This window comes from Erythrolamprus reginae, chromosome 10 (genome assembly GCF_031021105.1).
Source record: "Erythrolamprus reginae isolate rEryReg1 chromosome 10, rEryReg1.hap1, whole genome shotgun sequence".
Taxonomy (NCBI): domain Eukaryota; kingdom Metazoa; phylum Chordata; class Lepidosauria; order Squamata; family Dipsadidae; genus Erythrolamprus; species Erythrolamprus reginae.
In genome coordinates, this window is record NC_091959.1 from 12,506,847 (window position 1) to 12,533,590 (window position 26,744).

A 26,744-nucleotide genomic window follows, 5' to 3' on the forward strand; every position below is an offset into this window, starting at 1 on the left:
AGGCAAGCCGTTCCACGGCTTAATTGTTCTAACTGTTAGGAAATGTCTGCTTAGTTCTAAGTTGCTTCTCTCCTTGTTTAGTTTCCACCCATTGCTTCTTGTCCTACCCTCAAGTGCTTTGGAGAATAGATTGAGTACTTCTTCTTTCTGGCAACCCCTGAGATATTAGAACACTGCTATCATGTCTCCCCTAGTCCTTCTTTTCATTAAACTAGCCATGCCCAGTTCCTTCATATGTTTTAGCCTCCAGTCTCCTAATCATCTTTGTTGCTCTTCTCTGCACTTTTTCTAGGGTCTCAATATCCTTTTTACATTGTTGCAACCAAAACTGAATGCAGTATTCCAATTGTGGCCTTACCAAGGCATTATAAAGTGGTATTAACACTTCACGTGATCTTGATTCTATCCCTCTGTCAATGCAGCCTAGAACTCTATTGGCTTTTTGGGGAGCTGCTACACACTGCTGGCTCAGATTAATGTTAACCTAATCCTACGTAGCTTCTGCTCCGGCAATCTCACACTACTCACAAGAGCCTACAAAACTTTTGCCAGACCCATCCTCGAATACAGCTCATCTGTCTGGAACCCATACCACATCTCGGACATCAACACCCTTGAAAACGTCCAAAGATATTTCACCAGAAGAGCCCTTCACTCCTCCACTCGAAACAGAATACTCTACGAAAATAGACTAACAATCCTGGGTCTAGAAAGCTTAGAACTACGGCACCTAAAACACGATTTAAGTATTGCCCAGAAGATCATATGCTGCAATGTCCGACTACTTCAGCTTCAACTGCAACAACACAAGAGCACGCAACAGATTCAAACTCAATACTAACCGCTCCAAACGTTTTGGCAGTTTGAAGATGTTTCCATGGTCATGTGGCTGGCATGACTATATGCTGAATCTAAGGAATGTTATTATCTTCCCATCCAAGTGGTACCTCTTTATATACTTACATTTGCATCAGTAGGTGGTTTCTAAAACCCTTTACTACCGGTTCTGCGCATGCTCAGAAGCATCCCAGGTGGGTGGGCAGAGCCTCCCACTCTTGGCGGTACCGGTTCTTAGAACCAGGCCAAACCAGGAGCAACCCACTGCTGATTTGCATCATTCAAACCATAGATGGGTAGGAGCTAGAACAAGTAACAGGAAGTCATCCCATCATGGGTCTTGAACTGCCAACTTTCTAATCAATAAGCCTTAACCACTAGGGTACTACATTCCATCCTCCCAAAATAGCATTAGGAAGGAATAATGCCATTTTCTTCTTAAAGAAGAAAGAAACCCCTAAAACTTTACCCTTAGACTATCCACTGTTGATCTCTCCCAATTCCTAAGACGTCAGTAAGGGGCGTGCCTTCCGTCCCAGCCTAATGTTTATTTTTACGTGAAAGGACAGCCCTTTGCTTGCAGCGCTGCTGCGACGTCCTTTTTCGTAAAAATAACAATGTTTATTTTTACGTGAAGACCTCCCTTTGAAGGAGCTGGGGAATCCCTCCCACGAAGAGGATTCCGGGGGTGGAGCCTTGACGTCACCGGCAGGTTGCTAAGGACGCCAAGGTGATCACTTCCTGGATTCCATGGAATCCAGGAAGTGATCACCTTGGCGCCCTTAGCAACCTGCCGGTATTCGTGACATCAAAGCTCCGCCCCGGAATCTCTTGGTGGAATTCCCCGTTTGGGTTTGGGTTTGGTCGAATTTTGCGTAAAGTTCATCCGAACTTGCCGAACCCGAACACCGTTGGGTTCGCCCATCACTAATCATATATATAAACATTGTCATAATCTTTGTATGCTACCAATTCATACTTGACAAAATAAATAAATAAAATAATAAATAAATAAACACACTCGACGACTGAAGATATAAACCTACCCTCCATCTGACTTGGGAATATCACATACATTTTACACAGTTAGGATTCCCATGGATTTAAAGTAAACCTTTGCAGAAATCTACAAATAATCCATTTTGTATAGCCCTGTTCAGAACCCAAGGTATACCCATGTTACACCAACACTCCGCAGTTTGCATTGGTTGCCGATCAATTTCCGGTCACAATTCAAAGTGTTGGTTATGACCTATAAAGCCCTTCATGGCATCGGACCAGAATACCTCCGGGACCGCCTTCTGCCACACGAATCCCAGCGACCGGTTAGGTCTCACAGAGTTGGCCTTCTCCGGGTCCCGTCAACTAAACAATGTCGTTTAGCGGGCCCCAGGAGAAGAGCCTTCTCTGTGGCGGCCCCAACCCTCTGGAACCAGCTCCCCCCGGAGATTAGAACTGCCCCCACCCTCCTTGCCTTTCGTAAAGTTCTTAAGACCCATCTCTGCCGTCAGGCATGGGGGAACTGAGACATCTTCCCCGGACCTATACAGTTTATACACGGTATGTTTGTGTGTGTGTTTGCTTTTAATAATGGGGTTTTTAGCGTTTTTTAAATTATTAGATTTGTTCTTACATTGTTCTTGTTATTGTTGTGAGCCTCCCCGAGTCTCCGGAGAGGGGCGGCATACAAATCTAATTAATTAAATAAATAAATAAATAAACAAATAAACAAACAAACAAACAAACAAAATCTGCAAAGCCAAACTGGAAATAGCCCTCTATAAAAACCAGTCTGTCTGATCATTTTGCCTGCCAACTTCTTTGCTGTTTTTATCTCTTCCATGAAAACGGGGCATTGCTTCATTTCTGTCCACGTAGGATTCTCCCCAGATTTGAAAGCAGCCTCACCTCCATCTAGTTACGAGTCTAAAGATAATGGCTGGGATTTTAGATTTTGTTTGATCTCCCTTTCCCAGAAACACCCTTCCTGCTTTCCTGTAGCCCTTTGTCTGCTTTTGCTCCAAGAGTCTCCAATTCTGCAAAGTCCGGATGTAAAGCATCAAAAACATCAGATCCTTCACAGAAAGTGTGGAAAAAAATATATTTCAGAGCTCAGCCATAGCAGGAAAACCCAAAATTGATGCAGATAGGAAAACTGAAATATCTCAAATAAGGGAGGGATATCCTTCCATCCAGGCATGGCATGGGAATTGAAATCTACATGGACTTCTGAATTCCCATCATTTTTTAAAGAATTTTACAAAAAACAAAACAGAAAACATAAGTGTACCATCACCATACAGAAAAAAAAACCTTCACCAGGGAAGAATCAATTTTGTGTCCTTCATTTGCTTTGTCTCTGGGTTACATTGTTCATTCTTTATAGAGTGATTGAATTTTATTTCTTACATTTGCATCGCTTACTGATGTTGTTAATATATAATTTTTAACTATCTCCCACCGCCTCATTGTTGCTGCTAATTTCCCTTCATTATAATTATGTAGTCTAATTTCCATAATTTCATAGTGAATGTGATCCACCACATATTTGCACCAATTTTTTATCGTCCATTTATTGTCATCTTTCCACCCAAGCACTATAGTTGCCTGGACACTTTCTATCGCTGCACTTTTGATTTCTTCATATTCTTTTACCTCACTATTTTTTTATCAATAATGCTGCTTCCTTAGTTATTTTCCCATTACCATTCGTAATTTTGTTCACTTCCAAAATTTTTGAACTTTCTTACATTCCCAAAACATATGCATAAATACTCCTTTTTCCTTACACCCATGCCAACAATTTCCTTTCTTCGTTGTTTGAAAACGTGCTAATTGTACTGGTGTATAATACCATTTATGTAATATTTTTCTTCTCATTCTTTAAAAATCAATAAAAAATTATATTTAAAAAAAAATGAATTCCCATCATTTATATTCGGGCTGTTTAGGAAACAAAATCATCCTACATTTTTGATGTCCAACCAGTTCTTATTCAAGTTTATTTTATGGGGAAAAAACCCCCTTTCTTTTGAATATATTTTCCCTGTGCTATTCTTGCAATGACAACCAGGTTTCATCATAGAAGTCATTAAAGTTCAGGGCACTGGATGTTGTTGTTGAGTGTTGAGGAAGAAAGTTCAGGAAATTTATTTATTTATTTATTTATTTATTTATTTATTCATTCATTCATTCATTCATTCATTCATTCATTCATTCATTTATTGGATTTGTATGCCGCTCCTCTCCGCAGACTCGGGGCGGCTAACAACAACAATAAAACAGTATACAACAAAATCCAATACTAAAAACAGTTAAAAACCCATTATATAAAAACCAATCATACATACAGACATACCATGTATAAAATTGTAAAGGCCTAGGGGGGAAGTGTATCTCAGTTCCCCCATGCCTGGCGGCAGAGGTGGGTTTTAAGCAGCTTATGAAAGGCAAGGAGGGTGGGGGCAATTCTAATCTCTGGGGGGAGTTGGTTCCAGAGGGCTGGGGCCACCACAGAGAAGGCTCTTCCTCTGGGTCCCGCCAAGCGACATTGTTTGGTTGACGGGACCCAGAGAAGACCAATAATATTTTGGCTTTCTCTTCCCACAAGGAAACTCAGATCTAGAGAAGGCTGCTGATATCTGGTTATAGTCCCTCATTCCCTAACCACCTCCTGGGTGGACTACTGTAATGTGTTTTAACATGGGTCTGCCCTTGAAGCTACAGCTAGTTCACAATGCAATTGTGTAGGCAATTATAGAAACATAGAAGACTGACGGCAGAAAAAGACCTCATAATCTATCTAGTCTGTCCTTATATTATTTCCTGTATTTTATCTTAAGATGGATGTGTTTATCCCAGGCATGTTTAAATTCAGTTACTGCGGATTTACCAACCAGGTCTGCTGGAAGTTTGTTCCAAGGATCTACTATTCTTTCAGTAAAATAATATTTTCTCATGTTGCTTTTGATCTTTTCCCCAACTAACTTCAGATTGTGTCCCCTTGTTCTTGTGTTTACTTTCCCATTAAAAGCACTTCTCTCCTGAACCTTATTTAACCCTTTGACATATTTAAATGTTTCAATCATGTCCCCCCTTTTCCTTCCGTCCTCCAGACTATACAGATTGAGTTCATGAAGTCTTTCCTGATACGTTTTATGCTTAAGACCTTCCACCATTCTTGTAGCCCGTCTTTGGACCCGTTCAATTTTGTCAATATCTTTTTGTAGGTGAGGTCTCCAGAACTGAACACAGTATTCCAAATGTGGTCTCACCAGTGCTCTATATAGCGTTATCACAATCTCCCTCTTCCTGCTTGTTATACCTCTAGCTATGCAGCCAAGCATCCTACTTGCTTTTCCTATCGCCCGACCACACTGCTCACCCATTTTGAGACTGTCAGAAATCACTACCCCTAAATCCTTCTCTTCTGAAGTTTTTGCTAACACAGAACTGCCAATACAATACTCAGATTGAGGATTATGTGTGTCCTAAAATTACATCTCTGGTCTGTGAGCTGCATTGGTTGGCAGCTTTCAAGTCCAATTTAAGGTGTTGGTTCTGACTTTAAATCCATCATAGTTTGAGGCTGGGTTATTTGAGGGGCCACCTTTTCCTGATTGTATCTTCCTTTCCCACCAGGTCCAGAAGAGTTATGGTGTGGGTGTCTAATGGGGCAATTGCCTATATGCTGCCCAACAGTAGAAACCAAAGGTGATTTTAGGTAGTTTATGTAATTTTAATTTAATTGGATTTAATTTATTGTAACCTACTGTTTTTATATGTTGTAAGCTGCCCCGAGTCCTCAGAGAGGAGCGGCATAGAAATCTAATCAATCAATCAATCAATCAATCAACCCATAATGGTAGCAGTGGATGGATATTGCCTATTATTATTATTATTATTATTATTATTATTATTATTATTATTATTATTATTATTATATTTGTATGCCGTCCTTCTCCGAAGACTCGGAGCGGCTCATAACAACAAAACAGTATAAATCCAATGATTAAAAAAAAATACAATTAAAACCCTTAATATAAAAAACAGTCATACATCTCAGACAAACCATACATAAAACGGAAACGGCGCAGGGGCAATGCCCTTCATGGCATCGGACCAGAATATCTCCAGGACCACCTTTTGCCGCATGAATACCAGCAACCGATTAGGTCCCACAGAGTTGGCCTTCTCCGGGTCCCGTCGACTAAACAATGTCGTTTGACGGGTCCCAGGGGAAGAGCCTTCTCTGTGGTGGCCCCGACTCTCTGGAACCAGCTCCCCCCCGGAGATTAGAACTGCCCCCACCCTCCTTGCCTTCCGTAAATTCCTTAAAACCCACCTTTGCCACCAAGCATGGGGGAATTGAGATATCTCCCCCGGGCCTATACAATTTATGTATGGTATGTTTGTATGTATGTATGTTTGATTAATAATGGGGATTTTTAAATGATTTTTAAATTATTAGATTTGTTATGAATTGTTCTATTGCTGTTGTGAGCCGCCCCGAGTCTACGGAGAGGGACGGCATACAAATCCAATAAATAAATAATAAATAAATAAACTAATCTCCGGGGAGTGTTGATTCCAGAGGGTCGGGGCCACCACAGAGAAGACTCTTCCCCTGGGCCAGCTGACACTGTTTTGTCGACGGGACCTGGAGAAGGCCAACTCTGTGGGACCTAACTGGTCGCTGGGATTCGTGCGGCAGAAGGCAGACCTGGAGATTTGCTGGTTTTTAACTCTCTAGGCATGTACAAAGCCTTCTACACATGCACAGAAGGTGAAAAAAGTTTGTGTGGTGGTGGGTTTCCAAACCATAGGGAAGGTAAGTAGATTTCACTGCTGCTGCTAGGGTTTTTTGTTTATTATTTTTTAATATAAGGAGATTATTTCCCTCTCATTGCAGCTATTTTATGAGGCTGAACAAAACATGCCCTCAGATGCCAGATGTCTAATCTGTTTTGATAGCTTCCTTGAGTTGAATCACGGGTGTTAAATTGCCTTCATTTTCAGGAGTTAAAAGTAAGATTGGCAGGAAAGCGAAGGGGGTGACCACGATTCTTAACAACCAATTTAATGGTCTTTGCTACTGACAAACAAAAGAGACGTGACTCCTCGCTGATCCTCTGTTTATACCACAAATTTAAATTGCTCCAAAATAGCTCCTTTCGTTCAGCAAGGCTTCCGTATGGAGGATATGAAAATATTGGTGTCTTAGGTTTACTGGCAAAGGTGTTTATTGTAACACTACTGTTCCTGAAAAAGCCTTAGAAAACTGGGTAATTTTTTTAAAAAATATTTTTTTAAAAAAAATCCTGGACCATTGATTCAAGTCACCAGCTTCCTAAGGCAAAACAACGACTAAGGAGAATTTTTCTAAGAGAGAGAACAATTAGTACAGTGATACCTCGTCTTAGAAACGCCTCGTCATACAAACTTTTTGAGATACAAACCCGGGGTTTAAGATTTTTTTGCCTCTTCTTACAAACTATTTTCACCTTTCAAACCCACCGCTGCCGCTGGAATGCCCCGCCTCCGGACATCCATTGCCAGCGAAGCACCCGTTTTTGCGCTGATGGGATTTCCCTGAGGCTCCCCTCCATGGAAAACCCCACCTCCGGACTTCTGTGTTTTTGTGATGCTGCAGGGGAATCCCAGTAGGGGAATCCCAGCAGCGCAAAAACAGGCACTTCCCTGGCAATGGAAGTCCGGTGGTGAGGTTTCCCAGGGAGGGAAGCCTCAGTGAAATTGCAGCATCGCAAAAACACAGAAGTGCGGAGGTGGGGTTTCCCATGGTGGGGAGCCTCAGGGGAATCCCAGCAGCGCAAAATCGGGCACTTCGGCTGGCAAAAGGGGTGAATTTTGGGCTTGCACGCATTAATCGCTTTTCCATTGATTCCTATGGGAAACATTGTTTCATCTTACAAACATTTCACCTTAAGAACCTCATCCCAGAACCAATTAAGTTTGTAAGACAAGGTATCACTGTATATGAAATGGCTTGTCTCCAGAAGTTGTGAGTATTCCATCAATGGAGGCTATTAAGAAGAGACTGGACAGACACTTCTCTGGGATGGTATAAGGTTTCCTGCTTGAGCAGGGGTTGGACTAGAAGACCTCCAGGGTCCATTTCAATCCATTTTTGTTATTCTTGAGACAAGCCAAAGGAAGCCCAAGTCTTAAGCATAAAATCTATCAGGAAAGACTTCATGAACTCAATCTGTATAGTCTGGAGCAGTGTTTCCCAACCTTGGCAACTTGAAGATATTTGGACTTCAACTCCCAGAATTCCCCAGCCAGCAAATGCTGGCTGGGGAATTCTGGGAGTTGAAGTCCAGATATCTTCAAGTTGCCAAGGTTGGGAAACATTGGTCTGGAGGACAGAAGGGAAAGGGACATGATCGAAACATTTAACATTTAACCCTGGTATTCTCCTCGGGTCTAAAAGACCCAAAATAAAGTTTGAGACCCTGTAAAAAATTTTCCCTGCATATCTTAAACTTGAAATTCCAAGACTTTATCTCATTTGAGGGGTTCTTTCTAAGGGTGGTGGGTTTTTTTTTTTAGGGGTGTATAGTTTTTGCTGGGCAAAAAAAGTTATCAATATTACCCTCTGGGTCCTTTTAGACCCGGAGTATAAAAGGGTTGGTTCTAGCTACTGGAATGGTCTTTTTGAATACTTTTTTCACTAGTATACTAATTTGAACATTTCTGAACACAATGATATGAAAATTGAAATGAAAGGAATTAATGCTTATTTGTTTATTTTGGTCAGAAAAGCCCGACCCCCCCCCTTTTTGTGAAAATTTGTTCATTTTCATCTAGATTAGGCTGCAAAATCTTACTTTTTTGACCATCTTTGGCATTGAAATACTAATTTGAACATTTCTGAACATAATGAAATGGAAAAAAAAATGTTTTGAACACTTGTAGTCCTCACATATGACCCGGAGTAAAAAAGGTTATTTCTAGCTACTGGAATGGGTTTTTTTTAATACTTTTTTTGCTAGTATACTAATTTGAACATTTCTGAACACAATGAAATGAAAATTGAATTGAAATGAAATAAATTAATGCTTATTTGTTTATTTTACTGAGAAAAGTCAAACTGTCCACTTAGGAAGCAACACTGATGGACCATCAATTTCACACGCTGTTGTACCCATTCAACTTTGTACAGAACAACATATTCAAGGAGAATATTTCATTCATTCAGACCTAGGATGTGTGATTTGAGTGTTCCCTTTTTATTTTTTTGAGCAGTACATAACTCTAAGCATTATTGGTATTGTATGTTTGGAACCCACATTTGTTTGGAACCCATATTGCATCTCAGACATTAACACCCTTGAAAATGTCCAAAGGTTCTTCACCAGAAGAGCCCTTCGCTCCTCCACTCGAAATAGAATACCCTACGAGACTAGACTTTCAATCCTGGGCCTAGAAAGTTTAGAACTAAGATGCCTTGAACAAGATCTAAGTATTGCCCACAAGATCATATGCTGCAATGTCCTGCCTGTTGGCGACTACTTCAGCTTCAACCACAACAACACAAGAGCACGCAACAGATTTAAACTTAATATTAACCGCTCCAAACTTGACTGTAAAAAATATGACTTCAGTAACCGAGTTGTCGAAGCATGGAACTCATTACCGGACTCCATAGTGTCATCCCCAAACCCCCAACACTTTACTCTTCGATTATCTACGGTTGACCTATCCAGATTCCTAAGAGGTCAGTAAGGGGCGAGTACAAGTGCACTAGAGTGCCTTCCGTCCCCTGTCCTATTGCTCTCCTATATCTCCTATACCTTTCTTCTATTCCTATATCTCTTCTTCTATTCTTTCATTGATATGTTCTATTACTATATCTTCTTTTCTATTCTTTCTTAGATATATTTTACTATGAGTATCTCCTCTATAACCTTCATCATGTATTTTACTATGTGTATATAGATATATACCCACTAAAACCCTCATTGTGTATTGGACAAAATAAATAAATAAATAAAAATAAATGTTGAAGACAAGAGATTAGCTATGTGACTTCTTCATATTTAGTAATACTCTCAGCCCCAAAAAGATACCCACACAAACACTGGATGTTAGCTCTTTTTCAAAGTAAGAGCCATTGAGTCTTACCTGCCACTTTGACTTCGTTGGGCTTACAGGCTCTGCAGGGCAAGATCTCAAATTCTTCAGCTTGGTGCATGGAGTAGTCAGTGCTGGCCACCACGATTTTGTCTCCGGGCTTCCATGACTGCACGTTGTCAGCCAGTCTCAGGATTGTACTGTTGACGTTGGTATCTACCTTCACGGTCAGCTTGGGTCTCGCTGAAAAGCCAATGAGGGAGAGAAAGTCATTCATTTGTTCATTCATTGATTCATTCATTCATTCAATCATTCATTGATTCATTCATTCATTGATTCATTCATTGATTCATTCAATCATTCATTCAATCATTCATTCATTCATTCAATCATTCATTCATACATTCATTCATTCATTCATTCAATCATTCATTCATTCATTCATTCATTCATTCATTCATTCATTCATTCATTAGATTTGTATGCCACCCCTCTCCGCAGACTCGGGGAGAGTCAGTGAAGGTTATAAAGCGCAGAGGAGCGTCTCCAATTCTCTGTGACCCAAACACGTTGCATAATCATAAAACAAGGATTTTGGAACAATAAGGCAGCTGTTGTCAACCACAAGCTAAATTTGTGCGTCTCCCTCTTATTCAGGAAGCAAGGTAAGTAGCTCCTAGGCCAGTGATGGCAAACTTTTTTTCCCGAAAGAGTGTGCTAGCGCTATCGCGCATGCACAAGTGCCCACACCCATAATTCGATGCCTGGGGAGGGCGAAAACAGCTTCCCCCACCCTCTGGAGGCCTTCTGGAGATCGCATATGGCCTGTTTCTCAATTTCTGGTGGGCCTAGTAGGCTCATATTTTGCCTCTCCAAAGGCTTCCCTGGAGCGGGTAAAAATGCTCTCCCCCACCCCCCTGGAGGCTCTTTGGAAGCCAAAAATGTCCTCCCAGAGCCTCTGTGTGAGTTACAAATCAGTTGGCCAGCACACACATGCACGTTGCAGCTGAGCTAAAGCAACGGCTCGTGTGCCAGCTGATACGGCTCCGCATGCCACCTGTGGCACCCATGCCATAAGTTCGCCATCACTGTCTTATACCCTATGCTGTTGTTATTTAGGTACAATGTACATAGAAACATAGAAGACTGGCGGCAGAAAAAGACCTCCTGGTCCATCTAGTCTGCTCTTATACTATTTCCTGTATTTTATCTTAGGGTGGATCTATGTTTATCCCAGGCATGTTTAAATTCAGTTACTGTGGATTTACCAACCACGTCTGCTGGATGTTTGTTCCAAGGATCTACTACTCTTTCAGTAAAATATAGAAACACCTAGATCTGATGATTATCATCAGGAAGGTGTTGTTATTTACACACACACAGAATTGACATATAGCCGTCATGGAAATCAGTGTGCGGTTGCCCTATCTTCCATTCAACCTTCTTGACAAAACCCTGAGGATGCAGAAGGGCCTCTGGGGATCCTATTGAGTGCCAATCATATAAAACAAAATGCCCAGAGGAAAATATTTCATGCAAGTAGGAAGATAGCTGATAGGGAAAGACTTGAATATAGGCTTCACCTTTGCTGTACTTCAGCAGCTGGCACAGCTGCATGAGGACTAGTAACATGATTACAGAGAACAGAGAGCCAAGTTGGAAATAGAAAGTGTTTGTGCTGCGGAAACCCCAAAAGTTTTAGATTCGTGCAAAAAAGAAAACAATGCACTTCTGCTTAAGTCTCTGAGGTAGAAAATCTCACTGCCTTTTAGAATACAGTGATACCTCATCTTAAGAACTTAATTGGTTCCGGGATGAGGTTTGTAAGGTGAAAAGTTTGTAAGACGAAACAATGTTTCCCATAGGAATCAATGGAAAAGCAATTAATGCGTGCAAGCCCGTTGTTGCGCTGCTGGGATTCCCTTGAGGCTCCCCTCCATGGGAAACCCCACCTCCGGACTTCCGCATTTTTGCGATGTTGCAGGGGAATCCCAGCAGCGCAAAAACGGGTGCTTTGCTGTCAATGGAGGTCCGGAGGTGGGGTTTCCCAGCGAGGGGTGCCTCAGTGAAATCGCACCATTGCAAAAACACGGAAGTCCTCGAAACCCCACCTCCGGACTTCCGTGTTTTAGTGATGCCGCAATTTCGCTGAGGCTCCCCTCACTGGGAAACCCCATCTCTGGACTTCCGTTGCCAGCAAAGCGCCCGTTTTTGCGCTGCTGGGATCCCCCTGCAGCATCGCAAAAACACGGAAGTCCAGAGGTGGGGTTTCCCATGGTTTGTAAGGTGAAAATAGTTTGGAAGAAGAGGCAAAAAAATCTTAAACCCCGGGTTTGCATCTCGAAAAGTTTGTATGATGAGGGGTTTGTAAGATGAGGTATCACTGTATATAAATCAGTAGAGCAAATTTCAAAATAGTTTCCTCCCAATTATACCGTGCTCAACTTTGGAGCATGAGTCACCTACCGGGTTGGCCACATAAGAAGCGCACTCTGTAGTTATGACAGCCTTTCTCCGTCTGCTCTGGACCACGGCAAAAAAACCTATAATCATGGCCTTTTTTGTATAGGACTTCAGTTGCCAAATTCCTTCCCTCAAGTGTGATCGCCTGGGAGGAGCAAACACAATAATTGCCAAGCGTATGATTATCAGGAATAACAGCTCGTACAACAGCAACAACTGGAACCATAGATTCAGCAACACTTGTGAGAAGGAGAAAAACAAGCATTTTCTGCCTGGTAGCTTCTTATCTAAATCATTGCAGTGGAATGCTAAAATATATCCAAATTATTATTATTATTTATTTGATTTGTATGCCGCCCCTCTCCGCAGACTCGGGGCGGCTCACAGCAATAATAAGAACAATATACTGTACAGTAACAATCTAATAACAAAAAAACTAAATAATTAAAAAACTAAAAAACCCTTATTTAAATAAAACAGAAATTGCAATCAGGCTTCCTGGAAATGTAAAAAAGAGCAGGGTACCTTCTTTCATTTATGGCGAATGTATCTGTAATGTATCAGAATACCCTACGAAACTAGACTTACAACCCTGGGTCTTGAAAGCTTAGAACTACGACGCCTTAAACATGATCTAAGTGTCGCCCACAAGATCATATGGTGCAATGTCCTGCCTGTCAAAGACTACTTCAGCTTGAACCACAACAACACAAGAACACGCAACAGATTCAAGCTTAATATTAACCGCTCCAAACTTGACTGTACAAAATATGACTTTAGTAATCGGGTTGTTGAAGCATGGAACTCCTTACCGGACTCTATAGTATCATCCTCTAACCCCCAACATTTTACCCTTAAACTATCCATGGTTGACCTCTCCAGATTCCTAAGAGGTCAGTAAGGGGCGTACATAAGCGCACTAGAGTGCCTTCCGTCCCCTGTCCTATAGTCTCTCCTATATCTCGTTTTTCTTCTCTACTATATCCTCTATAACCTTCATTGTGTATTGTGTATTGGACAAATAAAATAAATAAAATAAATGCTTTCTTTTTAATATAGATGTTGATTCAAATATCTTTTGACTGAAATGCCCCGATTTGCTTGTATCCTAAGATTTTTATTAATATTGATTGTTTCTTCATTGCTTATTTGACCCCTATGACAATCATTAAGTGTTGTACCTCATGATTCTTGACAACTCTATATATTCTTTTATGTACACTGAGAGCATATGCACTAAAGCAAATTCCCTGTGTGTCCAATCACACTTACTTACTTACTTACTTACTTACTTACTTACTTACTTACTTACTTACTTACTTACTTACTTATTTATTTATTTATTTTGTCCAATACACAATGAGGGTTTTAGTGGGTATATATCTATATACACATAGTAAAATACATGATGAAGGTTATAGAGGAGATACTCATAGTAAAATATATCTAAGAAAGAATAGAAAAGAAGATATAGTAATAGAACATATCAATGAAAGAATAGAAGAAGAGATATAGGAATAGAAGAAAGGTATAGGAGATATAGGAGAGCAATAGGACAGGGGACGGAAGGCACTCTAGTGCACTTGTACTCGCCCCTTACTGACCTCTTAGGAATCTGGATAGGTCAACCGTAGATAATCTAAGGGTAAAGTGTTGGGGGTTTGGGGATGACACTATGGAGTCCGGTAATGAGTTCCATGCTTCGACAACTCGCTTACTGAAGTCATATATTTTACAGTCAAGTTTGGAGTGGTTAATATTAAGTTTAAATCTGTTGTGTGCTCTTGTGTTGTTGTGGTTGAAGCTGAAGTAGTCACCGACAGGCAGGACATTGCAGCATATGATCTTGTGGGCAATACTTAGATCTTGTTTAAGGCATCTTAGTTCTAAACTTTCTAGGGCCAGGATTGAAAGTCTAGTCTCATAGGGTATTCTATTTCGAGTGGAAGAGTGAAGGGCTCTTCTGGTGAAGTATCTTTGGACATTTTTATTGGACTTGGCCAATAAAGAATTCTATTCTATTCTATTTGACTCAAATGTCTTTTCGTTACATGCTGCCACTTGTTTCAAAGGCCTTATGACACCCAGATTGAAACCCACGTGCTGAAGACAGCTCAGCAAGGCAGAGCATAACAATTCCGACAGAATAACCATCTATTCCAGGTTTATCCAGGAGCGAGTCCAACACAACAAGCAGCAGGTTGCTCTCTATGAAAATAATCCGTGGGCTGCGGCTCTTTGGATGGCTTGAGGCAATTCTCTTCTTTCAAGTATAATCCCTCGGGGCGTATTAAAGGATTTTTGCTTTTACTTTATCGCGAGGTGCCAAGTTCTTCGCGGAAATCTCTGAAAACTTTGGAGCTTTGGTTTTGGAACAAGGGCAGATTAGTTGACTCATCGTTGTTTCAAGGATGATAAATCATTATGAAATGGTTCGCGATGGGATTATTTGTTATGATTGGCAGCCTGATGGCTTCTGATCCATCCGTGACAGAAGAATGGAATTTTCTTAATTAGTTAGCTTTTCAAAACAGAGAGATTATCAATATCAGACGTGGCAGCCAGGATCTAAAGAATGAATCTGACCAACATACCTGGCCAATAAAATTCTATTCTATTCTATTACCTTCTTCCATGTTCCATTAAAAATTAAATAAAACTCAATCAAGGGAAACAAAATCATGGAATCAAAACGAACATGGCAAAAATGGCATGAATGGGTTCAAAAGAGAATATAGAAAACCGCACGAATCCCAGCGGCCGATAAGGTCCCACAGAGTTGGCTTTCTCTGGGTCCTGTCGACTAAACAATGTCGTCTGGCGGGCCCCAGGGGAAGAGCCTTCTCTGTGGCGGCCCCGGCCCTCTGGAATCAACTCCCCCCGGAGATTAGAACTGCTCCCACCCTCCTTGTCTTCCGTAAACTACTTAAGACCCATCTATACCGCCAGGCATGGGGGATTTGAGACACCTTTCCCCCAGGCTTATTATAATTTATGTTTGGTATGTATGTGCTGTTTGGCTTTTTTAAATTGATAGGGTTTTTAGTTTTTTCTTAATATTAGATTTGTGCCTGTACAATATTGTTTTATCGCTTGTTGTGAGCCGCCCCGAGTCTTCGGAGAGGGGCGGCATACAAATCTAATAAATTAATTAAATTAAATTAATTAATATAATATGAAGCAATAGTACAATTGAAACAATCTACAGCTACCTTGTAAAAAGTTTTATTTACCAGTTAGTGAACGTAATAAATATTAGAATATAAAAGTATGAAATATAATGTATATAATGGAATGTAACAGGTAAAAATCTACTATAAGAATGTTAATAGAGATGTTTTATAATCTGTAAAACAGAATAATGTGTGATTTGAATTATATGTGAAAACTTAATAAAGAAAATATTTTTAAAAAAATTAATAAAAATTAAATAAGATCTCCCTTTCTCTCTTTCTCCCTCTCTACCTCTCCCTTTCTCTTTCTCAAAATAATGGTTTGCGGGAGGAGGATTTTCAACTGTTAAAAGTGTCACTTGAATAAAGGAAATGTTTGCACAACATAAAAAAGAAGTTGAGATTTTGGAAAGAGTGCAGAGAAAAACAACAAAAACGATTAGGGGATTTAGCTGGAGGCTAAAGCATATGAATAATGTTTTAAAGGAATTGGGTATGGCTAGGCTAGAGAAAAGAAGGACTAGGATTGATCCAATATTTGAGGGGCTCTTATACAGACGAGGAGGATCAATATATTTTCCAAAGCACCAGAAGAAGGCAAGCCAAGGAACAATGATTGTAAACTAACCAAGGAGAGAAGGAACATAGAACTAAGGAGAAATTTCCTAAAGGTGAGAGCAACCAACCAATGGATTAGCTTGCCTCCAGAAGTTGGGGTGTTCCATAAGTGAAGGCTTTCAAAAAGAGACTGGATAGCCATTTGTCTGAAATAATATAGGGTCTCCTGCTCAAGCAGAGGGTTGGACTAGAAGACCTCCGAGGTCCCTTCCAGCTCTATTATTATAATACCTTTAAAGCCCTTCATGGCATTGGACCAGAGTACCGCACGAATCCCAACAACCAATAAGGTCCCACAGAGTTGGCCTTCTCCGGGTCCCGTCGACTAAACAATGTCGTTTGGCGGGCCCTAGGGGAAGAGCCTTCTCTGTGGTGGCCCGGGCCCTCTGGAATCAACTCCCCCCCGGAGATTAGAACTGCCCCAACCCTTCTTGTCTTTCGTAAATTACTCAAGACCCACCTTTACCACCAGGCATGGGGGAACTGAGACAGCCTCCCCCAGGCTTTTTATATTTATGTTTGGTATGACTGTATGTATGTTTTTATATATTGGGGTTTCTTCTTTTTTTAGACTTTTTAAATGTATTATTGTTATTTTAGATCCTAATTATTAGATTTGTTATTATATATTGTTTTTATCATTGCTGTAAGCCGCCCCGAGTCTACAGAGTGGGGCGGCATACAAATCTAATAAATAATAATAATAAATAATAATAATGTGTTGTTTGGTTTTTTAAAAAATATGATAGGGTTTTTATATGCTTCTTTTTAATATTAGATTTGTTCCGCCATAATATTGTTTTTACTATTGTTGTGAGCCGCCCTGAGTCTCCAGAGAGGGGCGGCATACAAATCTAATAAATAATACTGTAATAATAAATAATTCTATGATCTGGGTACAGGCAGCATTGGCACTTAAGCTGTAGGGTGAAATATTGTAGGGTGAAAGTTTGGACAGTCATTTGTCTGAAATGGGGTAGGGCCATGATGGCGAACCTATGGCATGCATGCCACAGGTGGCAGCCCTATCGGAGGGCACGTGAGGCATTGCCCTAATGTCAGCTCCAGTGTGCATGTGTGCGCTGGCCAGCAGATTTTCAGCCTTGGGGAAGGCAGGTTCACCCTCCAGAGGCTTCAGGGAGCTTTCCTGAAGCCCTGGAGTGTGAAAAATAACATAACGGGCAAACAGGAAGTCCATTTTTCTGAACTTCCTGTTTGCCTGTTCGGCCCTTTTTTCACCATCCCAGGCTTTAGTGAAGCCTGTGCGCAAGCATGGGGACGGGGAGGGGCGTGCGCATGTGTGTGGGGTGGGAGGGAAGGGGCGTGGGCACATGCACGCATGCTAGCATATGTACACACACCCTTTTGGCACACGAACAAAAAAATGGTTCACCGTTACTGGTGTAGGGTCTCCTGTTTCATCAGGGGGTTGGACTAGAAGACCTCCAGGATCCCTTCCAATTATGTTATTCTATTATTCTGAAGCAGCAAAGTTCAACCATAGCACAAAGAGCCGGGATCCATGACTCTTATGTGTTTTCATGTTGGCCCTACACCAGACATCTCACACCAGCCGAGCAAAACAATATACTGTGCCAACACTGTGCAGAACGCGGTCCATCCAAAAACCCAAAGGTCCCATAAACTTTAAAAAGAAATTATTTCTATTTTCCAGTTTATTACACAATGATTGGAACCACAGGTAATGCCAACTGGAAAATACAGATGGATGACTTTTAATTTCTTCCTATTTTTCTTTTCTTTTTTAAAAAAAATCTCCATTAGGTTAAATTCTACTTCAAAATAAAATAAAAATAAAGTTTCATGTATGCATTTAAGGGAGTCATTTCTCCAGTTATTATTACTTGGGATTTTGTCATATGGAGAATTTTGTAACCCGTTTCTCCTAAGAGTACCATCTTTTCTTGACAATGTAGATTTTTGAATATTAGTGATGTTTCTCTAAGAAGGAAAATTGAGAATTGGGTTGAAAAATGGCAAAGTGCAACTTTCAAATGAGGCTTAAGTTTTGCTTCACATATTCATTCATGCCTCATTACATTTGATTTCAAATGCAAACCGTACAAATTTCTCTCTCATTCCTCTCTGGGAGAGAGACCATCATCTATTAGCCAAAAATCTATCATAGAAACATAGAAGACTGACGGCAGAAAAAGACTTCATGGTCCATCTAGTCTGCCCTTATACTATTTTCTGTATTTTATCTTAGGATGGAGATATGTTTATCCCAGGCATGTTTAAATTCAGTTACTGTGGATTTATCTACCACGTCTGCTGGAAGTTTGTTCCATGTATCTACTACTCTTTCAGTAAAATAATATTTTCTCATGTTGCTTTTGATCTTTCCCCCAACTAACTTCAGATTGTGTCCCCTTGTTCTTGTGTTCACTTTCCTATTAAAAACACTTCCCTCCTGGACCTTATTTAACCCTTTAATATATTTAAATGTTTCGATCATGTCCCCCCTTTTCCTTCTGTCCTCCAGACTATACAGATTGAGTTCATGAAGTCTTTCCTGATACGTTTTATGCTTAAGACCTTCCGCCATTCTTGTAGCCCGTCTTTGGACCCATTCAATTTTGTCAAAATCTTTTTGTAGGTGAGGTCTCCAGAACTGAACACAGTATTCCAAATGTGGCCTCACCAGCGCTCTATATAAGGGGATCACAATCTCCCTCTTCCTGCTTGTTATACCTCTAGCTATGCAGCCAAGCATCCTACTTGCTTTCCCTACCGCCTGACTGCACTGTTCACCCATTTTGAGACTGTCAGAAATCACTACCCCTAAATCCTTTTCTTCTGAAGTTTTTGCTAACACAGAACTGCCAATACAATACTCAGCAATACAACAACAAAGCTTCCATCAATTTCAATACAGAGAGGACCAAATTGCAATACAGAGAGAAAACGGGTATAATGTTAGAATAACTTTAAGGTAAACCTGGCAACTTTAAGATAATAATAATAATAATAATAATAATAATAATAATAATAATAATAATAGCAACAGAGTTGGAAGGGACCTTGGAGGTCTTCTAGTCCAACCCCTGCTTGGGCAGGAAACCCTACACTTCTTCAGACAAATGGTTATCCAACATCTTCTTAAAAACTTACACCATTGGAGCATTCACAACTTCTGTAGACAAGCTGTTCAAGACTTGTGGACTTCAATTTCAATATGGCTGCCTGGGGAATTCTGGGAGTTGAAGTCCACAAGTTTTTGCCAAGTTTGAAGGCCCCTGTGATAGAGGATGATTACTCCATAGGACATACCTGGAGATCCACAGGATGATCGCAGATTTCTGGGTGAGCAGCTCTTAGGTCTGAGAGCCTCTCTCCATCTTTGGATTTTGATATTTTTGGCTTCTCAAACCACTCGGTCCACTCAACATCTGGGAGGCGGAAGGAAAGAACTCAAATTAAGGTCATTTTGGACACAACAGGCCTTAACGAATGCCGGAAAAAATGTGCTGCTCCATTAAATCTTGGTGCCAAATAATGTTAGCCAAAGCTACCCACTCCTGGTGTTATTCTCCAGGTCATCAGATCTTAGGTGTCCAAAAGCACATCAGGCTAGCGATGAAAGGGAAAATCAATCTTTCCATGAGACATATTTGGCCTTTGAAGGATAGGCTGGAGGAGAAGAGATGTGGTAAAACCAAAATAAATGTGTCCATAATGGAACATTTATGGTTTACTTGTAGATTTCAAAGTATAATATTGCAGATTCTAATGACAATATAACTAAATAAAGATTAATGGTGAGCGTCTTAGCCAATAAATGATCTTGTTTTCTTCAATTTATGCTTATTTCAAATGCTTCCACAGATCACAAAATAGGGCTCTCATGAACAAAGGTAATAACAATTAAAACAACAACAATAATAATAATAATAATAATTATTTATTGGATTTGTATGCCGCCCCTCTCTGCAGACTCGGGGCAGCTAACAACAATGATAAAAAATAACATGTAACAATCAAATTTAATAAAACAACTAAAAACCCTTATTATAAAAACCAAACATACACACAAACATACCATACATAACTTGTAATGGCCATGGGGAAGGAATATCCTAACTCCCCCATGCCTGGCGACAAAGGTGGGTCTTGAGTAATTTGCGAAAGACAAGCCGTTCTTATCTCTGGGGGGAGTTGATTCCAGAGGGCCGGGGCCGCCACAGAGAAGGCTCTTCCCCTGGGGCCCGCCAAACGACATTGTTTGGTCGATGGGACCCGGAGAAGGCCAACTCTGTGGGACCTTATCGGCCGCTGGGATTCGTGCGGTAGAAGGTGGTTCCGGATGTATTCTGGCCCAATGCCATGTGTGGCTTTAAAGGTCATTACCAACACTTTGAATAATGCTTGGGAAGTGTTCAACTTGTGATATTGTGATGTGAAATCCAGCATATCTCGTTTGCTGTGTATTACTGTTTTTTTGTGAATAAAACAACAACAACAGAGTTGGAAGGGACCCTGGAGGTCTTCTAGTCTGACCCCCCACTTAGGCAGGAAACCCTACACTACTTCAGACAGATGGTTATCCAACATCTGCTTAAAAACTTCCAGTGTTGGGGCATTCACAACTTCTGAAAGCAAGTCATCCCACTGATTAATTGTTCAGGAAATTTCTCCTTAGTTCTACGTTGCTTCTCTCCTTGATTAATTTCCACCCATTGCTTCTTGTCCATAGTTGAACTCCCTCTTCTTTGTGGCAACCCCTGAGATATTGGAACACTGTTATGTCTCTCCGACCCCCAGTCAGTGTTCTCTCTAAATTTTTTTTGGGGTGAGCAGAAAAGTATAGTGTCTGAGCGACAGTCCCTTCGGGACTGGGCGGCACAGAAATAATAATAAAATTTCCCTCTCGGCTTCTGAGCAGGTTTGGAAAACTCTGAGTTGATGATGATTTTTAAGTGAGCGATTGCTCACTGCTCAGCTTAGAGGGAACTATGCCCCCAGTCCTTCCTTTCAGTTAGTATGTCCAAAGTGGACAATTTATGAGAGATTTGAGCAGCATCTCAAGTTTCTGAAGGACTGCAGAAGACCATCTGGTCATGCCACTAGAAGCAAACTGGAGTTTGGAGATCTGTGTATCTGAGCATCTTGAGGAAGAAATGAATTTAAGTATAAGACTGGGAGAGATAATTTGCCTTGTAGCCAATGGCTATTATGCATCTTTAAATCTAACTCCTAATTTAATTATTTTCTCTATGCAGGATGCTATAAATGGGTGCTGAGCCATCGTGGCACAGAGGTTAGAATGCAGCATTGCAGGCTAACTCTGCCCACTGCCAACAGTTCAACCCTGACAAGCTCATGTTTGACTCAATTTTCCATCCTTTTGAGGTCGGTAAAATGAGGACCCTGATTGTTGGGGGCAGTATGCTGACTCTGTAAACTGCTTAGAGAGGGCTATAATAAAGCACTATTAAGTGGTATGTAAGTCTAAGTGTTATTGCTATTGGCAACGGTCAGTGTGTCACTAGCTGGTCATCATTGGCCTGGCTGTATTGGAACAAAGCTATCAGTTCCTTTGTGCAGCATCAAAACAGCCTCTAATGCCCCTGTCTACTCTGGGACCAAAAAGTCAAAATTCAGGGATTGTCCCTGTGTTGCTAAGCATCTATATACAGTGATACATCTACTTAGGAACTTAATTCATTCCGCGACCAGGTTCTTAAGTAGAAAAGTTTGTAAGAAGAAACCATTTTCCCCATAGGTATCAATGTAAAAGCAAATAATGTGTGCGATTGGGGAAACCACAGGGAGGGTAGAGGCCCTGTTTCCTCTCAGAAGATTCCTAGAGAGGCCCCACAGAGGCTTCTCCCCACCTTTTCTGGCCCTGTTTCCTCCCAGGAGATTCCTAGAGAGGCCCCAAGGAGGCTTCTCCCTGCCTTTTTCGGTTACAGTTTCAGAGGCTCGGGCTTGTAAGTGGAAAATGGTTCTTGAGAAGAGGCAAAAAAATCTTGAACACCCAGTTCTTATCTAGAAAGGTTTGTAAGTAGAGGCGTTCTTAGGTAGAAGTACCACTGTATATCAGGGCCAATGCTGAGGGATGTTGGGAGTTGTAGTTCAGCTTTAGGTTGTTTTTTGGAAGTTGGGGCTGAGGAATATTTCCAACTACACCGAGAACTGCATTGCAAACATGCTCCAAAGTAGCAAAACCTCACCTTGAACCCATTGACTGGTTGAAGACACATTGAAATGCTCTCCGTTTTCAGCTTGGAACAATTTGAATACTTTGGCAACAGCTGAACTTTTACGTCCTGCAAAAAAAATATATATTTTTTTTAAAAAACCCAAAAGGGAAGCGAAAGAAGGACTTCCTAGCAATCCCCAAAGCTGCATTTAGTTACGGGAGAAGCTGTCAACAGTTCCATGGGTTATGTTTCTTTAGGGGAACTAGAACACACATATGAAAGGGATCTGCAGAGTTTTAAATGCAAGCGCTTGATATTGACACAAATGCCCAGCCGGCGGTTTTTAAGCCGCCGACTGAAATTGCCTACAGGGCGGGGGCGACGCTGAGCCAGCTCTTTTCAGAGCTCAGCACTTCCGGGTTCATTCGGAACCCGGAAGTTTGGCTTCTGGCAGCGCGCCAATGAGAGCGCGCTGCCGGCTTGCTCTGCTGGGTCCCAGTTCGCCCTATTTAAAGGGCGATCCGGATGGGACCTCCATTGCCGCTTTTGCCCACAAACACCTGCCCACCCTCCGCTATCAACAGTGTGTCCTAAGGAGGTCGCCTTTGGGGCCGAATAGGAATTTTTTGCGGCCTCCCCTTTAGAGGCGGCCGTTTTTTCGCCTATTCCACACTGACGGTGCGGACTGGATTGGTTAGGGGGTGCAGTGCTTTTAGTTGTTTAAATAGGCCTCCCTTTGGTCACTGGGTTTGGCAGGTTGGGGGCGGAAATGGACAATTAGAAGCAACTGCGCATGCTCCTTTCGGGCACCCTTTAAGGGTGATGGACCGCCTCTCTCCAGGAACTAGAGGTTTGAGCAACGTCGGGGATTGGAGAGAGGATGTCCTTGGGAATCACCGGATCCAATCTCCCCCGGGGATTGGAGGGTGAATTCCTCCCACATGACGAAGGGGCGTGGTTTGATCCAGGCGAAGGTGGTACCTCCACCTGGTTCAGCAAGGAGTTCTTGCCCAATGTTGCCAAGGAATGTTATGGTAGGAATTTCCGCCCCGTTAGTTTGTCTCTGCAGGTCCTTAGTCTGTTTTGAATTAAATATTCAAAGTTACGTATTTAAATTTATTTAAAGTCATTTAAATTTATGATAATTAATAAATGACCCTTAATCCACAATATATGTCTCAGCGTCTTTACTCCGCCTCTGGGAGGCAATTGTTTATATCAAGAAAAATCATCTGCCAGCCTGCAAATTTAGCAGAATGACAAGGGGGGAGGAATTATAAATTACTTATTTTCCCACTTCTCTCAAGTCCCGGTTGCAGAACAGCCTACAAAGGGAGTCCTGGAAGACCTAAAGAAGTTCTACATATATATCAGCAGTAAACATGTAGAGATAAGAATGTTACCAATAGAGGAGGATATTTGTAGTTCAGGGTTGAAATGTGAGGTCTTTGGTGCTCTCTGAACTTGGTTTTTTTTTTTCCCAATATATTTTTTATTGTTTTTTTAAAAAAGGCAAACAAAGACATACAACATTAAACACTCAAGAAGCTACCATTGCTCCGCTTATCTTAGAAGTCTAACTACTACAAAAAGCAAAAACCTAACTGTGATCAGATCAATACAGAAACAATACACATATATATTAGAGACTTGTTAAATTTAACTCTATATTAGAATACCTTTTCCCCCCCGCTTATAGTACGATAAGTTAGATGTGTTATTCACTATACAGTGATACCTTGTCTTACAAACTTAATTGGTTCCGGGACAAGGTTCTTAAGGTGAAAAGTTTGTAAGACGAAACAATGTTTCCCATAGAAATCAATGGAAAGGCGATTAATGCGTGCAAGCCCAAAATTCACCCCTTTTGCCAGCCGAAGCGCCCATTTTTGCGCTGCTGGGATTGCCCTGAGGCTCCCCTCCTTGGGAAACCCCACCTCCGGACTTCTGTGTTTTTGCAATGCTGTGATTTCACTGAGGCTCCCCTCGCTGGGAAACCCCACCTGTGGACTTCTGTTGCCAGCAAAGTGCCCGTTTTTGCGCTTCTGGGACTCCCCTGCTGGGATTCCCCTGCAGCATCACAAAAACATGGAAGTCCAAAGGTGGGGTTTCCCATGGAGGGGAGCCTCAGGGGAATCCCAGCAGTGCAAAAATGGGTGCTTTGCTGGCAACAGAAGTCCGGAGGCAGAGCATCCCAGCGGCAGCGGTGGGTTTGTAAGGTGAAAATAGTTTGTAAGAAGAGGCAAAAAAATCTTAAACCCCGGGTTTGTATCTCGAAAAGTTTGTATGATGAGGCGTTTGTAAGATGAGGTATCACTGTATTTTATTTCTTTGAACTTGGTTATTTTTTTACAAATGTTTCATTATGACAAATTTCTTGTGTGTCCAATCACACTTGGCCAATAAAGAATTCTATTCAATTCTATTCAATTCTATTCAATTCGATTCAATTCGATTCTACTCTATTCTACCCCACCCTACCCCACCCCACCCCTCTACTCTACTCTACTCTACAAACTAGATGCTAGCAAAACTAGCATTCATGATGTTACCTAGTTTGGGTAATGAAACATCTACAAATAGGGTTTAGACCACAGAATGAGACTAGCAAGACATACCATTAGTCTCCAATTTTCCACTAGAATTGTGACCTTGTAGGAAATTACCCATTCAATTTACTCTATTGAAGAAGCTGAGGTGTGCAAACAAACACAACAGCATAAATGGGCAAGCTTAGAATTTACCACAAATAGCACCATTTCTTTACCTAAACTCCGCTCTCACTTTCTGGTTGAATCCTAACCTGTCCACAAAGTCTCATGAACTGCAGATAAATCAGGATTTCAATGCAAAGTTTGAAATTAGTTGACCCATCCAGTTTTTCTGCTGTAATCTGGGGCTAGGTAGGTTTGAATTATAGATGGTCACCCAAGCATAGTTAAAACCCTTGCTCTTACATAAGACCTTGGTCAGTATTGAGGTGGGAGCGAAGAACATAAGAGGTTGAGAGACTTCAGCAGATAGGATTCAAAATCAGAGAAAGGAACCTAGATTTTGGCTGGTGTCCCTCTTAAGCTCAAGAAATAAGGTGACATAACCCTTCATGAATTTGGACTCTGTTTAAAACACTATAGCCTTTCATTCTTAAAAGGATCAGCCTGAATTTTGAGAAGTGAAGCCCATCCATCTAAAAGACGTCAAGGCTGGAGAAAACCATTGGAGGTTCTCCATTCCAGACAACGTAAGACCTGGCTTCCAATAATGCGTGAAGTAACTCAATGTGTTAGGCCAGTGATGGCGAGCCTCTTTTTCCTCTGGTGCCAAAAGAGCATGGACGCATACTATCGCGCATGCCCGAGTGCCCACACTCATAATTCAATGCCCAGGGAGGATGGAAACAACCTGTTTCCCAACTTCTGGTAGGTCCAGTAGGCTCATGTTTCACCCTCCCCAGGTTCAAAGTTTTCCTTGGAGCTGGGGAAGGGTAAAAACATCCTCTCCCATCCTCCTGGAGGCTCTCTGGAAGCCAAAAATGCCCTCCAGAGCCTCTGTGTGAGCCAAAAATCAGCTGGCACATATGCACATTGGAGCTGAGCTAGGGCAACGACTCGCATGCCAGCAGATATAGCTCCACGTGCCACCTGTGGCACCCGTGCCATAGGTTCGCCATCACTGCCTTAGGCAAAAATGCCACTCAATATAATTTCGCTGCCATTATTCTAATGGCCACGTCTTGTTGATTACCTTGATATTCAACATGATCTTCAACAGATGTTGATGGTTTTCCTTTGACTGTAATGAAGCTCCAGGGATGCCTGGGGAATTAAAGAATACCACCATACAACTTAGCATTATTCTTTTGCAAGAAATACAACACAGAAACACGGTATTTACCTCTTTGTAAGAAACACAAGTATCTTTCTGGAATATGTCTTGTCTTGTTCTCTTTTTGCAGCTCCCCAGACGAACTAAACTCTGAGATATTTTTTTTTTTTAAGTTCATGAGTGAAGCTAGACTCCTGGTGCCTGTATCCAGCTGTTTTCCTGGCAGCTGGATAGACGTAGTTTGCCACTGCCTTCTGTTGCAATGTGTTTTTGGGCTTCCCAAGTCTAGCTAACTTCAACCTGGCTAAACTCAATGGTGCCTGTGCACTTACTGACACACAAACATATTTCCAAGTCCCGTTATAAATCCAGAAAAACTTTGCTTATCTTAATGAATTTATTTCCTTCGGCTTGAAACAAAGAGTTATGACTTCTAAGGATTCCATCGTGCCTTACATCATTAAAACGCAACCGTTTCCCAGTTGACAAAGCCCCAGCTATGAATGAGAAAGTTCTCAGAACTTCTTTGGAGGAATCCCATCAGAGATCAAACTATAAAGAACTA

General features: G+C 41.3%; 1 protein-coding gene across 1 annotated transcript in view; it reads right to left on the minus strand.

The window, feature by feature from the left end:
- Window positions 1-26,744, minus strand: part of CEMIP (cell migration inducing hyaluronidase 1) — an 87,885-nt gene that overhangs the window by 42,359 nt on the left and 18,782 nt on the right. The window contains exons 6-10 of the mRNA XM_070762158.1: window positions 26,099-26,169; window positions 22,385-22,480; window positions 19,482-19,600; window positions 12,400-12,541; window positions 9,985-10,176 (exon numbers count right to left, since the gene is read on the minus strand). Of these exons, the coding sequence (XP_070618259.1) occupies window positions 9,985-10,176; window positions 12,400-12,541; window positions 19,482-19,600; window positions 22,385-22,480; window positions 26,099-26,169 (620 nt within the window). The remainder of the gene's footprint in view (window positions 1-9,984; window positions 10,177-12,399; window positions 12,542-19,481; window positions 19,601-22,384; window positions 22,481-26,098; window positions 26,170-26,744) is intronic.